The sequence below is a fragment of the Eschrichtius robustus genome, chromosome 13, assembly GCF_028021215.1.
Source record: "Eschrichtius robustus isolate mEscRob2 chromosome 13, mEscRob2.pri, whole genome shotgun sequence".
Lineage (NCBI taxonomy): Eukaryota > Metazoa > Chordata > Mammalia > Artiodactyla > Eschrichtiidae > Eschrichtius > Eschrichtius robustus.
In genome coordinates, this window is record NC_090836.1 from 11,304,637 (window position 1) to 11,323,330 (window position 18,694).

Genomic DNA, 18,694 nt, shown 5'->3' on the forward strand with positions numbered 1-18,694 from the left:
GTTAATAAAATTGTTTGCTGTCTATTGCTGGCTTTCACTTGGGGTCAATTCAGGTGGGGAAATTGTGAATTCATCCTCATGCTAATTTGTGTAGTAGCAATTTAAAAAAATGTCATGGCTTCAGGAAGGCATCTATCTCTCCAATACCTTGCACAGGACCACCTTTCTAAGAAGAGATATACAGAGCAGATCTAGCTTACGATTGGGTTCTGATGGGTTTTTTTTCTTTTTTTCTTTCCTTCTTTCTCTTTCCTTCCTTTTCTTTCTTTTCTTCTTCCTTCCTTCATTTCATTTTTGTGTCATTTCACAAAATGATGGTTCCACTAATATCAGCAGAATGAGACAAAACTTCCTTTTTTTTCCAGGTAAAGACATCCTTTCTCAGATCAACTCTGTAAAACAGAAGTTCCTATGGACATGGGAAACTTGCGTTCCTTATGCAGCTTTGTTAAGTGTCAAGGTCCTAATTACCCAGTTATCCTGTTATCTTTATGTAGTTTTGGAGGATGGAGATATACATATCTATACACACATATGCACACACATACGTGCATATGTGAGTGTGCACTCCTATGTAACAGGGAAGATACATTCATCTACATGAAGAGAGAGGACACCTGTTTTGCCCTTGATGAGCAAAACATCACCTGTGCCTGATGATCAAATAACGTCCCTTGCAGTCCCGTGATATGAACAGCACAGTGAAATCCAGAATATAAGAGGGCTGCATTAATAATGTTTTCCCCAGAAGAGTTGTGAAAATGATACATCTTACAAAAACATGTCCTCAGTCCCCTTTGACAATGACCTCCCTGCTCAGAGGTCTAGTAGAAGGCTGCGCGGGGAGTGTACACGCAGATAACACGCTACATCCTGGGAGAAACTAACAGTAATCAGGCTCAAGGACAGAGCAAAAGGGAGCACACAGTGACAGGCGGGATTTTCATTGTCTCCTTAAAATTAACCAGCAGGGAGAAGACTCCCTCTGGGTGTAAACCATGTCTCTGCCAATCTTCAGGGCGACGTAGATCTGTTCTTCCAAGCAGAGGAGATTAGTGGGAAGAGGAGCTGAACTGGATTCTGCTGTAGGAAACACCCGCTTTGGAAGGACGGGGCGGGGTGGTTGACAAGAGCACGTGAGTGGGAGGAGCACCAGGGTTTAGGGGGGGCCAAGCCCCTGAGAGCGCAGGTTACCGGAGGGGCACTGAGGCCCCGTGTTCGTTTCCGGTGGCTGCCGTAGCAAACCACTGGTGGCTTAGAACAATACAAATTTATTCTCACACGTTCTGGAGGCCAGGAGTCCAAAATCAAGGTGTCAGCGGGGCTGTGCTCCCTCCAGAAGCTCTAGGGGAGAATCCACTCCTTGCCTCTCCTAACCTCCGGTGGCTCCAGGTGTTTCTGCGGCTGCCACACTCCTGTCTCTGCCTCACTTCTCCTGGTCTGCTCTTCTGCGTCAGCTCTCTCTCTGCCTTTCTCTCGTAAGGACACTTGTCATCGGATGTAGCAGCAATCCAGGACGGTCATAACCTGAGATGCTCAACTTAACTACATCTGCAAAGATCTTTTTTTTCCAAATAAGGTCACCACTCACAGGTTCCAGGGATTAGGATGTGGACGTTATCTTTTGGGGGACCACCATTCAACCCCTAGAAGCCCCAGCAGTATAGCAGAGGTGGGAGGTGAGGTATCCTGTGTGGGAAGTCACAGAAGGTCAGGAAGCAGGTGGTCATTCAAGGAGAGAAGGGCAGAGTGAGGCCTGATGCTATAAAGGGGACACAAGAAGGAGAGAAAGGGGACCCTGGGGCTCCCTCGGGAGCTCAGCAATCAACACGGGGACACCTGTATCCCTGGACCGGGAGGGTGACCACTGCTAAGCCCTACTGGATGCCTCAGTCAAGGCAGCCAGTCAAGAATGGACTCGGGAATTAGAGTTCAAGGGGGCCAGCTGGGGGCCATAAGTAGTCCCGTTCTCAAATAAGCCTAGAGAAGTGGTGAGAGCTGACCCTGAGCGACAGAGCTGGGCTGCTTAAGCCCCAGGGCTTTGTTCTGGATGCATCTGGATGGAGGCCGCCCTGGCAGGAATGAGTGGGTTCAGTACTTGGGGTGGTGGTCCATGCATGGTGTCAGATTGGTTCAGCTAATTAGGAGACAAAGGGGCACGTGTCCCTTCTCCCACCCATGTGTGTCCTGTACCCCGTACGGTCCCAGGGTTTGGGGAGTTTTCTTCTCTTGTCACTTCCTCCAGAACTGCTCCTGACCAGCTGTAACAAAAGGACCAGACTCCCGACAGCTCCAAGGGACTCCATGTAATAAATCACCCCCTTTTTTTGCTCAGCTACCTGGAGGCCCAGCCCAGCCCTCATTTCTAGGTCCCCGGCTAGTTGGTCATTCCTGCTGCTTTCCCTGGTGAGCTACTTTTAGCTCACTATTCCACGACCTGACCAAGATGGTCTGGGCCAGGACCAGGGTGTGACAGATGAGGCTTGAGGTCAGCTGTCTCCCACTGGCTTCTGGCCTAAAGTTAATAGGGCAAGGAAGTACCATTTGTACAGTGGCAAGCAAGGCCCATTTCCTCACGCATGCTCAAATGCCATCTACGCATCACACATCAGTGTAGTTGTGGTGTAAATATGCTTATCCCCAGGCTGGTTTTCTTCCAGGATACACACTGACACATTTGTTTGCGTGCTGATTTAAAAAGTCATACACTGCCTATCTGCCAAAAGGACATGAGACAGCTTCCAGACTCTATGGAACTTCTCAGAAACTCAGAGTAATCATTATCTAGAAAAGCCACGGGGTTCTTAGTTTTTAGAAGGCTATCCTGATTGCACCTTCAATGTTGCAGGCGAAGAGGTCTGCCCTCATTAACCAGATAAACACCTTTTGACATTTAAAGTTCATAAAGTTCCTGTAGTTCCTTGAGGAAAAGAACAGCAAAATACAATGCGGGCGTATGTCACACTGGTGGCAGGAATGTGTAAGGTGGGACGCAGCCTCGGGAGCCCCCTGGCCTGACGGCAGCCCCTAGTGACCTTGGCAGCCTGCAGGCTTCCTTCACCCCCTGAACCTGTCACTGACGCTTCTCTGTCCTGCTGCCACCCCTCTGCCACCCTCCAACAGTGGCTTAAAGCTCACGGTCACAATAGGCCCAGGCTAAAGTCCATTTGTGGGCCATTAGCCTGCCCAGGTCCAGGAAAGCACCACCATTCTCTGGTCAAAGGAATGCCTCTGAAAGACTTATTAAATAAAGGGCAAATGTTAAAATACTATCTACTTATTTTGGATCAGTTAATCAGATAGCTCCTCGTTAATAGAGGAAAAGGATCTCACTTGTTAAGCTTCGGGAAGGTAGATGGGAAGGTTAGGAAGAAAGGGGATTAACTGGAAAGAGCGCTGGCATCTGAACACGGTGGCACACTGTTGCGGGGCTGCTAGCCAGCCAGGAACAGCAGAAGGGCAAATGACTTAACCTCTCCAAGCTTCAATTTCCTCATCTACAAATGAAGGTATTATTATAGAAGCACCATTACATAAGATAATCTATGTAATGTATTTGGCGTTACGCCTGGCTCCCGAGAGCTGAAGAAAATGTTTGCAGAGATATCAGTGTTGAAGTCATATTAATAATAATGATAATTGCTATTATTATTGTCAGTACTAGTAGTAGAAGTAGTAATAGCAGTCTTGGCAGTGGTAGTGTACGGTGACCTGAGAAGGGTTAGGTTAAGTGGAACCAAAACTGAAGGTCACTTAATGAGAGGGTAGGAGATTCAATGAGGAAGTGGGTGGGGTGCAGGGGTGTCAATACCAATCCTTAGCTCTGTCATAACTTTGTCTGGGATTCACTACAAGGGAGACATCCTGGCAAAGTGATTTTTAAAGCCAGACACACAGGAACTCAAACCCTGGCTCTGTCACTTGATAATGTGTGACTTTAGGGAATCACGAAACTTCCCAGAGTCTCAGTGTCCTTATTTGTAAAATGGGAATAATCATACCTGATGAAGATTATTCATATAACATGTATGTAAATACTTAATGTATCCAGTGCCCGGAAAATATGTCTCCTGTTCGCCTGGCCAAACTCTCTCCCCTCCATACTGTGGTTGGCCGACTGCGAAATGAGAAATCCATCTGGATAGCTGAGAATATGAGAATGAGCACTGTGGGCTCTTTGTTAAGAGAAGAAGATGTCACCAGCTTCCTTATACCCTCCTCCCACTGGGAGAGCTGATGGAATGTACAGTAGAGCTGCTAAATGTTAGAACTTTCACCCATTCTTAGTTATAGCAGGTAGTGGAATAATTCTGAATTCAATGATGTAATGTGCTATTGCAAGATGGAAGCCATCCAATAAAAAAGGAGCCCCCAAATAGGATTTCATGGAAATTTAACTCTGAACATTCTGACTTTGTACCTTAACATAAATGAGATCTGGGAACATTTTCCTGCCATAAAATTGAAGATAATTTCTTAAAATATCTAAATCTAATGACTACAAATATCTCCCCATCATCACTCCAAAATATGTATCATTTAGTCCGAGTTACATAGAAGATATGTCATCCGTGATCGTCAAAACAAGTTTAGAAACCCTTCTCCACTTTAAATGTTACCTTCCTTGATGAAAATTTAATTACACTGAAAAGAGAGTCTTCAAAATCACCTCATTTCTGTTCTCAATGTTATCGTTTTGAAGACTTTACTATTTCCTTTTGCTAAATTCACAGAATATACTTCCTCTCATGTAAAGCCATTCTCAAGACTTAGTTTTCTTTAGGTGTTTTGAAGTAAAACTAATAAGAATTTTGACATTTTAAGTGCACTTTCAGAAAACTCTCTGACTTACAATACTGTTCCTGACACTGACCTGCAGTTGTATGTCATTGGTTACTTAAATGTTTTCTATACTTCTGTGAATTATGTTGACACTTTCTGGTCAGATGCTTACAATTCACTATTTTGTCATTTGCAGAGTTCTGAAATGGGTCAGATAATCATTTTCAAACTGAACAGCTGTTAAAGGATTCTTGCTCTCTTGCTGCTTTCTTTGCCTGTAATGCTTAGTCCATTGCTCTGGTCCAAGAGACTCTGAAATTAGTATACCATCTCTCCCTCTCTCCCTATAGACGTTTTGTAAAAATGATAACCAAGTTATGGTCACTGACCTTGTGAAGCTCATGGTCAAATGAGGGGAGATATGGACAGGTACACGTCTGTAGATTACAATGTGGGAGACAAGTGCTATAATAAAGGTATGAATGATTGCCATGACAGAGGAGACAATGGCTAACTTCCCAGATAAGCCCAGATGGGAAGGCTTTGCAAATAAAGGGATCTCTGATCTGTGTCTTGCAATTTCAGTAGGAGTTTGGTGAGTGAAGAAGTAAGGAGAAGAACACCCCAGGCAGATGCAGAGAGGCGTCGCTGGGAAGGATAAGGAGGCAAGGATGCCTAGAACATAGGATGCAAGAGTCTACGCATTGGCTGATGAGCCGGAATTGCTGGTGCACACTGGGAATCATTTGTAAAAGCTCTGAGCGCCACGTCTGAAAAAAGTCATCTTTATTCTGTAGGCAATGGAGCCACTCAAGTTCTTTAAGCAAAGATGGGATCCAACTTTTCAGAACATAACCAACGTGGTGTGGAGGACAGACAGGGGCAGAGCCTCTCTGTTCAAGCAGCCCAGAACAATATGTTCTTTCAAAACCACAGAAGGGAAAACAGTCTCCCTCCATCTCAATTATGCTTAGTTCAAGTAGAAAATCATCCAGCTGTTGCCGGATGGCCCTAGAGAGGATCAGAAACATAAATACAGTGTCCTAACCAATTCTCAGAGGAAACGGAAGAAAACACCATGATAATTGTGGTGGATCCCTCACTTAACAGCCCAGAGTCCCCGGAAGGGCTGTGGCCCACCACCCTTCGACCATGTTATTTACTGCATGGTGACACGGCCCCACCACACTCTGCGCGGGGACATAATACGCCACACCCCTGCCGTTCCCTGATGTGAGGATACGGTCCTCCGTACCCCTGACAGATCCACACGTGGGGACATGGTCTGTCACGTTTCTGCCACATTCATGTCTCAGGGTGGCCGTGGCCCACGTCAGCTCTGCCACATCCAGGTACGGAGCCCTGAGGAATCAGCTGTTCTCAGCACCACGACTGCCCAGGTCACAGAAATAGGCACAAAAAGTAGTTGTAGAAAGGGATGAAGGGAGAGGTCTAGCTCAAAGTTTCTGAGAGGATCAAAATGGTAAAGGAAGGATGCTGACAAAGGAACAAGGAGAGAAAGGTTTAAAGTGAATTAAGTAATAGATGGATGAATATCTGAAGAAATACATAATGAGTTAGAAGAAAAGAAGTAAAAAAAAAAAAAGCTTAAAAATAAGGGAGAAGAAAATAGAAGAGAGGGAATGTTTTTAAAAGTAAGGAAGAAAAATAAAGTGAAAAGGAAGACAAACCACAGAAAGAGCCAACCTAAAGAGGTAAACATCATGAGTGATCCATGTATGCGTGTGTGTGTATATATATATATTTTTTTTTCATTGCCTTAAGAAGCTGTTTATCTTCCTTATGCTTTTGAATGTCCTTGGTGAGTAATGATGAGTAGATGGAGAAATCATAACTTGAGTCCCCAAAGAGAATATCTCCTCCTTTTCGTTCTTCTCAAACCATTTGCTAAGTGTTTAAGGTTTTGTCTTGGGAAAAGCTGACCCATGTGATAAAGCATTAACTACATATGACCTGTGTGGTCTAAACACACATCTGTCTATATCACATAGTTTCGTCCTGGGGGAAGGGGTGGGAAATCACATTTTCTAAACCTTAAGGAAACGGAGAAGAGGAGACATTGTAAGTGAAAGTCTCCGGAGTGATTTGGGGTATCCAGGGGCTCTCCTGGGCACTCCAGGATGGTAGCCGCTAGTACTGGGGTTGGACCAGAGCTCCCACGGAACCTGTGTTGCTTCCAGCAGACCTAGAGAGTCACATGTACTGAGCCTGGGTTTTACACATCCTCACCCACAAAACATGGCAACCAGCAGACACTTACTTCCCTTCCTCTCCTCACGGCACAGGCCAGCAGGGAGGCCTGCGGTTGGTATGGGGACAACCCATTCATCGGCGCCCCCCGATCCAGTTAAATAGCAGCTACTTTTCTTCAGGACACAATGAGAACAATCCTTCTTCTCAACCCTGGGAACCCACGAGTGTGCAGAGGAACAAAGGGGGAGCGCGCAGGCGAACAGCCCTGGGTGGGAAATGAAGGCCGTGACGGGCCGGCACCCTCAGCGTGGGGGCACAGGGCGGTCCTCTAATAACAGCCCAAACGCACAGCCCTGTGCTACTGACAGGCTACCTGAGCGTCCCAGACAAGAGGAACCCTGTACTCAGAGAACCGCTAACACACCAAGCCCCTCATTTGCAGCCCAGGGCGTGCTGGTGACAACCTTTCACAAATGAGAAGGCGAACGTGAAGTAATATTATTTCGGTGGGGAAACTGAATTCTGCTCCCGTGTCCCCATTTCAGGAGCCATAAGGAAGAACGGTCGATTCTAAAGATTTAGGAAATTAACCGGTCCGTGAGAGCTCTGAGTGTGGCTCCGAATGGGACTGGGGGAAGGACGGGAGGTTTCAAATGGTGCTCCTACCTTTTTGTCACTCAGGCCGGAAACCTGGTCCACATACTCCTCTTGGATCATGAAGGCAGCTAAGTTGGCAGTGTAGCTGGCCAGGAAGATGACAGCAAAGAAGGCCCACACCGACACCATGATCTTGGAGGTGGTCCCCTTTGGGTTCTGCACGGGGACGGAGTTGTTAAACACCAGACCCCACAGTAACCAAATAGCTTTGCCGATGGTGAAAGATGGGCCACCCGGCTCTGGCAGGACAAAAAGACAAGGACAGAAGGTTAAGACAGAGTCACTGGTTCTATTTAAACCTACAAGTACATAGAGCCGGTAAGTTCCTGATCAGAGCAGGAAACCCGCCAGCGAAGCCCCAGCCCTAAGCTACCCTTAGGTGGCTTTTTCAGTTGAGAGCTGTGTCTCTCTTCTCCTGGGACCCACAGGAAGGTGGAAGAGAAAAACCAGAGGCCTGGGGTGTGTGCGGGCTCTTACTCCAACCAACGATCATGACTCAGCCAGGGCACCGCAGGAGCCAGCTTCCTGCCCTGATGGATGTAAGACCCTTAAGGGCCCATCAAGACTGAGTAACGAAGGCAACCATCCCACTATGGTCACACTTGCATCCTCATTACCATGTTCCCCAAATTTATATTTGTATCTCCCGAGAAAGCATTTCAATTTCAAAGAAGGTCAGTGAGAACCTTGTGGGGTCTTTTTCTCCCACTAGTCGTAGATCTCCTCCAATTTTAGTCACGGATGCCGCTTTGAATGCACTTGATCCTGATTCTTCTGTGGCTTCCAGCTCTTAGCACTCAATGGTTGGAAGGCAGCCTTGACCTCACTCCAGGGCCAACACCTCCCACCTGGTCCCCTCCAGGAGTGCCTGCCTTCCGTGTAAAAGAATACCAGGCGGCCCAGAGAGTCTGCCAGAGATCCCTGGCTTGGCCACATGTATCTGAGGGCGGAAAGGTAGGCTGTCTTTGTCCTCCACCCAACCTTCACACAGATCACGCAGGGCTTCTGCCCACATATTTATTGTGACCTCTCTGCTTTCTCTGCTTGGCGATGGTGAAATCTTGCCTGCTGTCTGGGTCTGCACGCAGCCCCTCCGCTGCAGAAACGAACATCTGCCTGCACAGTTTTACAGCACATTAGCACAGGTGTTTCGATGCTATCTGTGATCCTGAGAGCACCTGCTCAGTCACCCAAATCATCAGTGACTACACGTGTCGAGCCTAAGATCTAACTGTGCACACACATCCGCGCGAGTGGACCTTATTTCATGGAACAGACGCATAACTAAAAAATTGTTTATAAATCAAAGTTTTGTGCGTTGTAAAATGCCCCAAGGAGACTTGATAGTTAAAGCGGCCCCATGTTGAATTCTTTGGCAAAGTCAAGCATCCTTTGGTAAAGTGAGTAATCGTAAGCCCTTGCTCTGATTTTTGTGTCTGAATTTTTGCCTCTTTGATTTTCTTTGCGGGGTCGGGGAGGGTGAACACTAGCTTTGGTTCTTGACATTGTCAACATATGTGTGTACTCTTGTGCTTCTCGGATGTTTCACTTGTTACTAATGCTCATTGGGATGCGGAGTAGTCATGGCTTTTGGATGACCCTTTGGCACAGGCAGGAAGCCCCTAACTAGTCCGTATTGTGGAGACATCCAAGTGTCCACCCCAGAAGGCACACCCCAAATGAGAAGGTAGGTCTGCACCTGGAAATACTTCAGTGCAGGGGTGGTTCATAGCTTGGACTGTGAATTCAACAGAAGCACAAGGGGAGCTTTGACAAAATACTGACACACCATCCCCAGAGATTCTTATTAAATTGGGATGGGGTGGGGTGGTTATTCTAACATGCAACCAAGGTAGAGAACCACTAGTTTGAAACATACAATGGTTCAAGTCCCGCTCTGGACTTAGTGAATCAGAATATTAGAATATGAGGTCTATGCATCTTTGTCTTTTAAGTGCCCCATAGGTAATTCTTATGTGTAGCAAGGGTTAAGAATCTTTCCTCTTTGAGGCGTAATTCCAGGGTAAAGCTCACATGGTGGATGGGAGAAGACTCAGAGAAGGCATAATATTTCCTAATCCTGGCGTTCTCAGGAAGTTTTAGAAGAGATATCTATAAGGACCCCTTGGCCCCCTTCAGAAATCTAGTAAACTTTTTGTGAAGTCTCACAAATGCCTCAAACACATGGGTAGCCCTCACATCTCTGGACCTTCCTAGCCAGGAAGATGGACCACCCCCAAGAGTAGCTGTGGGTGAGAATTGTTATCTCCCAGCCATTTTATTTCAAATACCCAACCCTCTACCTCCTGGCAGAGAGATGTGAGCCGGGGACACATGCTTTGGGGATCTTGTACCTCAGAGGTTATCCTTTGGCTGTGGAGAGCTGTTTCAGCCACAACTACCCTGCATGTACCCTGGGGTAACCTGTTTTTTCTTACTCTTTTTTTTTTTTTCTTACTCTTGATACATGTGTCTAATCTGCCTTGTTAGCGCATCTGATCAGACAGACGGCTCATAGCCTAAGGTTTTCAAAAGTGTTTCCTCTGACATGTTTATGTTACACGTTTCTGCTGCCAGCTTTGATCTCACTTGCTTAGGGGTGGAACTGGGCTTGGGGTCAGGCTTGAGGCAGGGAGGGGACATACAGATTCAAACTAACATCTAAATTGGGGTCTTTGTGTGTGTGTGTGTGTGTGTGTGTGTGTGTTTGCTTCTTGTTGTTTATTTGCTTTAATAATGGGAAATGATCAGAAAGTGTTGGAATCTACACAAGTTTTTGTTAAGGGGTTCAGTCACACAGTCTAGAAGATAGGTAATAACAGAAGAAAGATAAAAGTTTTCACATTCATGCTCTACTAAGTTTGGGCTACTTAATAGAATGGCTACATGTGCATAAAACTTAAAAGACTAGAAGTATATATACCAATATATTAACAGATATTATTTCTTGCTGATAAACTTATGGGTGATTATTTTTAGTTTTATCTAATGCGTTTGCAAATCTTTCATAAATTCCACAATAAACTTTAAAAGTCAGGATAAAGCTCCACTCTTTCCAAATGAACAGATGAGTAGAATGAATGTTACGAGGGTGTCAGTCACTATTTTTAAGGTATATTACTTTCATATGAATTAGTCTTCTACCTACTTCTCAAGTTAAAGAACAATGGTAATCCCAATTGTCACTGTACATTTAGAAATTAATATTTTCTGAACACCAAGGTGAAATGAAAAACCATAGCACTGATTAGAACCCCTTAATTGGGGTCTTTCTAACGAGTCACCAAGGTGGTGACCTTGAAGACTGAGGGTTAGGGCGGAGGCAGGCAGCAGATGGGGGGCACAGAGATTCTGAGCTGAGAACGAGAGAAAGGCAGAAATGCAGCGGTTACAGCTGGCCTTACCCCTGCCATCGGCGAGGCACCTGTTGTAACCCACAGGGCTAAAGTACTCGAAGACAAAGACGGCCACGGCCGAGACGATGAGTAGCATCACGAACATCATAACCCACACGTCGGCGCTGAATGGCTCTGGGGAAGCAAAACATCAGCGCTCAGGGTTAACGCAGAGAACAAACCAGATTAATTCGCACGTTCATTCACTCGCGCGACTCCTATCTTTGGGGAAACAAGCCACAGGTGTGTGCGTCCCTTCAGAAAGCCGGGGCCTGGCTTAGGGAGGAAGGAGTAAGAGGCTGTGTCTGAGCGTCTCCATCCCCCTGATGGGCGTGTCGAAGCTTGTTTTCTTTCAAACATATGAGAAGGGCGGCCTCTTGCCTGTCCTTTTTGAGACTGTACAGATAGTTTCTGCCATGACTGGACCGATATCTGGGTCTTTTGGAAAACAGTGGAACTAGAATAAGTACTAGACATGGATAAGTGAGTCGTGTTGGGCTGGGTCTTGGTTTACGCTCCTATCTATATGCCACACCCCACAGCTGGACCTGGAAAAGTTTTCACCAATGCTTCCGAGCCTTGAGGCCAAGTTCATTCTCGACAAACTTGGTTACCCTTTGTGGCTTGAATTGGTTCAGTAATAATTAGGCACAATGAATAACTCCCTTGCCCCCTTGCTTCACTTCTCTTAAACTTTCCAGCCTAGATTTGCTTTTTCAACCTGGTGTGACGTGGTATATTTTATTAGACATCATGAGTGTAGGAGAATACGTCAATGTTAAAAAAAAAATCCATCCACATTAAATATCAGTGTCTACAACACTGGGAATTTAGCAAATGACAAGGGGACATGATAATGAACAAAACAACCTCAATCTAGTCCCTATTTCCAGGTGACAAGGTTGATGGGACAAGAACAGGCTAGAGAGTAAGAATGTTCTACATATGCTTTCTTTAACTTTTTAAAATCATTTTTGCTGACTCTCTTCCAGTTGATCTAAATCTCTCTGGCTCAGAGGTGTCCAGAAATTGAATACTGAATTCCAGGAGCCCTCTCTCTGGAGGCCTGTAAAAAGGGACAATCACTCTTCGGTCCCATAATACAATGCTACCTCAATTGTGCCTCAAAATAGTTCTGGCCTTTTTAGCTGTCACATCACACTGTAAATTCAGAACTAAGTGAATTAACATGCTGCTTCCTCCATCTTCCAAATCATTTATAAAGATGAAATTGAAAAGGGAGGGAAATGGGCTGAAAATTCGAAAATATTTCCTTATTTTGAAACCTACTTTACTTTTGAACTCCCAAGGGAATTATAAAAGCCTGGCCACTTAATTAATTTAAAAGGGACCTTGATAAGGCACACACCGACTGTAAAATGGAAAACCTTTCGGTGGCAGCCAGAGATGCGAGGGTGGAAGGTACAACTCAAAGCCTCTGTACGGTGGAATAGAGACCCTCTCCTCCTTGGGTCTGATTGATTGAAATCCTACTCTGATCCCAGTTTGTCCAAGATTAGGAAATAACTGAGTAAAAGCACTGTCTCTATGCTTTCTTTCCCCCCATTAAGCCCAGAGCAACTTTCGGTACACAAAATACAAAAAATGTTTGTGTTGGTCTATATAATTTAGAAAGTACTTTCACCACATAGTTTCTACTATCCTTTAATGGCCCTTTCATTATGGATTATTATATCTATTTTTACAGAGCAGTAAACTAAGACTTAAGAGGTCCCAGTCCTTTGTAAGTTCATACTCAGAAGGTGGTAGAGCCAGGTTATGAACAGAGGGCCTCTGAAGGCAAAAGTCTGTGCTTTTCCATTTTATATCACATCTTAGTCTCGGCCCACTGCACTGTTTCCTGATTTTAGGAGTCGAGCTCTGAAATGCCCCCATGTGTACTAAAACACAGGCTGCAAGGGCTGCCACATCTGGGCTTTAATCCTGGATCTGCTCCTTACTAGCTGAGAGGTGGCTGGAAAATTGCATAACCTAGGATTCAGTTTCCTAAGCCATAAACTGGGTATTATAGTAGTGTCAATTAAGTAATATAATCAAAGTTTGTACAACGATGCCTGGGCCTTCACATAGCAAGTGTTCAATAAAAAAAAGTGCTGGTATCCTTTAGAGAGACTGTGACCGGTCCAAGGGCTTTCAGCTTGTTTATGACCAAACCAGCTTCCTATCTCCTAGCCCAGTGGTCTGGTTTTCAAGGTGACATTTTCTTTTCCAATCCCTTGCTCTCACAGCCCCTGCCAAAAATATGGGGTATGAGCTCACAAAAGACCTCATCTAATTGAAATCTTGGCCTCATCTCACCCAGTCTTACATCATATGGAAGGCTTTGACACATAAGTAATGCTGGAGAGTGAGGTACAGGTTCTATGGGGAAGGATGGGGTCGGTGGGTGGGAGAATCAGAGCAGCTTTATCTGGCAAAGCCTCCAAAAATTCATGTGAAAACAGAAAACCTTTTTTTTTTGGTAGCACTGAGCTCCACTCTTGAAGCTAATTTGAAACAAACAGGTATTTGAATGATATCCAGAATTAGACATTATTAAGGCAGGAAGCAGCTTCAGAGATCAGCTAGTCGAAATGCCTTATTCTATGGATGAGGAGACTGGGTCCCAGGATGGAGCAAGTTTGTTCAAGGTCAAATGCAGGAGTGAGACTCAAGTAGGACCCCTGGTTACCGGTCCTGTACTGTTTTCTTACCGGGTACCATGCCTTCCTATTTTTGAGGGTATTCTGCAGTTTTCATGTTGGAGAATGATCAATTCTGAGGTCCCCAAAATGAAATCCCTGGCTGAGGGAAGCTCCTGAAAAATCAGCTCCTGGCTGAGAGAGCCTGGCCACGAGCACCTGCACCTGTTCCTCATTCCCTCTGTCTGTCCCTGTGTCCATATCCTTCATGCCTGCAAGCCCATCACTCACCTAAGAAGGCAGAAGGTGAGACGGTCCCATTGCTGCGTGACACCATGACACTGATGCCAGTCTCTATGAAGGGCACGGAGAAGTCGACCACCTCCGACCGCTCCTCGTTGATGGTCAGCGACCCCACTGCCATGTAGGCCCTCTTCATGACCACCTGGGGAGAAAGACACAAGGCTCCAGTTAGGGTATCCAGGAAGGCAAGGGGCCACCATGCAGAAAATATTTGGGGCCCTAAAGTGCTTTCCTTTGTATAGTGGGAACAGTACATTTCATTTATAGCCTTCCCTCGGTATCCACGGGGGATTGGTTCCTGGACCCGCCGTGGATACCAACACCTGAGGACGCTTAAGTCCCAAAGTCAGCCCTTCTTATCCGCGGATTCCACCAACTGAAGATTGTAGACACAGTACAGGATCCGCGGTTGGCTGAATCCACAGATGCAAAACCCACAGGTAAGGAGGGCCGACCATATATTTATTGAGAAAAATCTGCTCATAAATGGACCACATAGTTCAAACCCATGTTGTTCAAGAGTCAGCTGTACTATTTTATATTTTCTAAAATTTATAAAATGAGCGTTTTTAAAATATTTAAATGAAACAAAATAAATGAAACACGGAAATGGCCCTTAATTCCTGACACTTACCTCTCCAATCATACCATTCCAGGTTCCATTGATTTTCTTCCCATGCTTGCCATTGGTAACCAGATAAAGATCATAGGTGAACTTCACAGATTTAGAAATTTTCTTAAGGATGTCAATACAGAACCCCTTGCAGCATTTTTTGATGTAACCTGGCTCCTCATCTGTTTTATTTCTAACCAGGTAAAGAAACAAAAAACAAAAACAAGGCTTTTATACAAGAGGCAAAATACTACCCTTGCCAACCACAAAGCAGGCCCTCCTTCACAGCTCAGCACAATTTATGTCAGGCCCGGGTGAGGACATAAATCAGACCACAGAACTGCAATAATCTCATTACCTCATCATATTGGACCATGTTTTCTCATAATTTTAAATGCTCCTTTGAAGTATAATATATATCAGGAAAGTGCACATATCCTAAGGGTTCAGCTGGACGAATTTTCATACACTGAACCCACCCATTTAGCCAGAAAACCCAAATTCAGATACAGAAGAGTTACCAGCACCTTAGAGGCCTCTTGTTCTCCCTTCCAGGCCCTTCCCACCCTCACCAAAAAGAACCATTATCCTGACTTCTATCAGCATAGATTAATTTTATCTATTTCCAAAAATGTTTCTAAAGACATGCTGGCCTCAGATAACATCTTTCAACACCAATGTAAACTTAAATCTCCACGAACTTGAGGTCCTGGTCACTGAGACCACACGAGGCCCCAGAAACGATAACACAGTTAGCAGTAATTCTCCCGGGTCATGATCCGGACAGAACCAGATGCCAGACCACAGGGCTGCCAGAAACTCCACTGCTCAACAGTAACGAAATTCAGACATGGTGCCCAATTCATTCTGTGCCTCGGATCCCAGCCAGGGGCTGACAGCTGGGGCAAATCTGACTTTCCCAGGCCACGTACTCAGAGATGATGCGCTTTTGGCAGGGCACCGTGTTCCTCATGCAAGTTCCACTCAGAGGGTCCACGCTTTCCACAATGACGAACGGGGCCTCCTCCAGCGTTACGATGCTCAGATGGTCGTCCTCCTGCTCTTCCGTCTCAGGACACATTCGGGGCCACACGTAGTACTTCATCTGCAGGGACTTGTCTTTCCACTTCCCCACCTGCACAGGGATAAACAAGCACTCAGAAACCACTGGCGGAGACAGAGCCGCTTCTCCTGGCATCCCCTGGGAAGCTGTTAAACGAAGTCCAAAGATGCAGGCATTGTCCACAATAGAGACGAATCCTCCTTAGACCACATGCTCAGGATGAGACTACTGTGTCCAAATCTAAGAAAGGTGGGCTCTTCATCTACTCACCCGCTTACCAAACATGTGCCCGGCACTCTGCTAAACCTCGTGGCTTAAAGAAGCATCTTTCTGCCCTTTCGTCAAGTTCACACTGAGTGAAGGAGTCAGAAATGTAAGCAAATGTTTACAGCACCGTGTGGTAAGTGCTAAAACTGAAGCCTGTCCCAGTGCTGGGAGGAGGCCAGAGCTTCCTGCCTTGAGTGCCTATTGGTGTTTTCTCCTTAACCGTAACAAGGAGCAGGACGGTGAGAGCAGCAAATAGCTTTGGAAAGGTCAACAGAGCGACTGGAGCAAATGAGCCAGAGGATGTGCTTTGGCTCGTGCCAGAGGTCTAGTGGGAAGCCACGTGGAGAACTGGGTGCATGTGAATTGGAATAACATGGTGAGTCAGGATGAAAGAATAGAGCACAGCTGGGCTGGGGAAGGGAGTGTGGTCGAGGGGGTGATGAACGTCACAGGTCAGCGCGGATACGCACCTGCTGGGCTGGGTGGGCGCCCCGGGGGTGGGGATCAGAGTGGTCTCTCTGTAAGCTGCCACACGTGGCCACATGGGCTGTGTACCTCCACTTCACGTACTCCAGTGTGAAAGGCGGGTGCCCCTGGCATCGTGCACGTGGTGGCCCTGCTGCCAATCATCGGGAGAAATGTGTGGGTTCCATTCTTTCTTAAAAGAGCCATTCGTTCCTGTTTTTATAATAGAATCTGCATGCCTTGTTGGTAGGTTCTTGCTCTCACCCTGTCATTGAGTTTACTGAAGAAAGAGGGAACGCCTTTTAACTTTCTATAACCAAACATCTTCAGTTATCACCAGGAATTAGCGATGGCAAGTTCCTGTATTTTCTTTCCTCTATGCAGCGAAATAAATCAGTAGCACAGGTGAGGCACCAGGACTACGAAACAACTTAATTTATGAACTACGAAAACCAACAAGGAGCAACAAATGGGCAGTATGTCATAAATTTTCAAGCAAATGGCTTAGATTTCCATATTAATACAAAACCAAAATTCACTCCTTTGCTACTGCTTTTGTCTACACCTAAGTTTCTACCTAGTGCCTCCCTTGGTGTGGTTTATACCTCCCCCCAACCTGTTTGGTAGGTGTTGCCTACTTTCATGCCCAAATTAGGCCTGTACAGCCACTGCCTTTGTTCCCGTGCGTCACTGTAACACGGGCAGGGGCTCGGTGGCCCGGGCTCTTTTGTTTGGCATTAACCCTGATGCTAGTTTTCTTCCAAGTGTGTAGCCATATGTCACTTCTGTGTTCGGAATTAGGCACTGAAGCAGACATTTGCTTCCCTTTACATGTATAGTCTCTTCCGTACTGTTGGTCCTGATTTCGGTACAAGTCTATTTTTCTTCACATTACTAAGACTACTCATTTCTAAAACAAAAACGTCCAAATAGCTCCCCAGCCATGTGGAGATCTTAATGTCTTCTGCCTGTGATTCGGGGGAGGTGGGGCTTGGGGAAGGGAAGACCCAGCCGTGGGAGCCCATGACATTGGGTCATGTCCATCTCCAAGCGGCCCTAGTTACCCCAGTGGCCAAACTGATATTTTCTGCATGTTCCATTATGTGAAAAGGACTGGGAAGCCCTAAGGTACCTATTTTTATTTTTTTCACTGCTATCATGTTCCCCCAGTAGTCTCTCTGAGTTTTTTTCTTTAATCCAAATGTATGCTCTTCCATCTTTACTGCTACTAGCTTAGCCCAGTGGTCCAGCAGCCCATCTTGGGATTACTGCAGGCAACTTCAAACTTCACATAAGGTTTCCCCTAGAGTCCACTGTGGACACTGCTGCCAGATGGCTCTTCTTAAAACATCATTTCATCATATAATTTCTATTCAAAAATTTCAACAACTTCCCACCACCCTCAGGACTGTGTCCAAACTTCTCACCTAGATGGTCAAGATTTGTGCATTGAGCCTAATCTACCTTGATACAGTTAACTTCACTATTTTGAAACACGCATCCTTTATTAAAGTTGGAAAAGGAAGCTGTCAGTTTTGGAAGTTAACATAGGTTAATCAGGAACACGTTTCAACAGCTGGCTGTATTTTCTTCTCTGATAGTCTTACTATATCTGTGAAACAAAAATGCTGCAGACATAGCATGTTGGCAAAGTTTTTTCATGAAACTTGTGAACAAGAGGGAATATAATATAGATCCTTGTATACTTGATAGATTTGAAAGGAGTCTAAAATCCATATCCAAAAAAAAAAAAAAAGATTGTTTAACGAATTAATGCCAACACAGAAAAAGGTCTCTAGTGACATGTCGGGGACTCTGGTTTTAGAAGTGGCCTGTGTAGTGTTTCAGAAAACAAAACAGAAGTCATGCTCACCAAACTGCAGATAACACAAACTAGAAAGGATAGACGACATACTGCAATGCAGAATCAAGGTTGGAAGCCATATGAATTCACTGGAATAATGGACTGAATTTACTGAATAAAATTCAACAGTATTTATACTTAATGTCTAGCATTTAGGTTTTTTAAAAGCAACTGCACAATACTGAAAAGGAGATATTTCAAGGAACAGCAGTCTGCACAAGCTATTGCAATGACAAATGGTATATTTACAAACTTACGGCGTCTAGCTCACTGAGGGAGGGGAGGGTATGGATGATCCCACCCTGCTCTGTGTTCATCATACCACAGCTGGAAAGCTTGGTTCTGATCCTATAATCCTATGATCAACTGATTTTTATTTACTATCTCATCCTCATTTCCCCAGCAATAATCTGTTCATGAGATCTCCTC

The 18,694-nt window shown here is 45.4% G+C and overlaps 1 protein-coding gene across 1 annotated transcript in view; it reads right to left on the reverse strand.

Annotated features, from left to right (window-relative positions):
• Positions 1-18,694, reverse strand: part of GRIN2B (glutamate ionotropic receptor NMDA type subunit 2B) — a 409,459-nt gene that overhangs the window by 33,381 nt on the left and 357,384 nt on the right. Inside the window, exons 5-9 of the mRNA XM_068560520.1 lie at positions 15,539-15,741; positions 14,628-14,799; positions 13,982-14,135; positions 11,058-11,183; positions 7,663-7,892 (exon numbers count right to left, since the gene is read on the reverse strand). Coding sequence (XP_068416621.1) covers positions 7,663-7,892; positions 11,058-11,183; positions 13,982-14,135; positions 14,628-14,799; positions 15,539-15,741 — 885 coding nt within the window. The remainder of the gene's footprint in view (positions 1-7,662; positions 7,893-11,057; positions 11,184-13,981; positions 14,136-14,627; positions 14,800-15,538; positions 15,742-18,694) is intronic.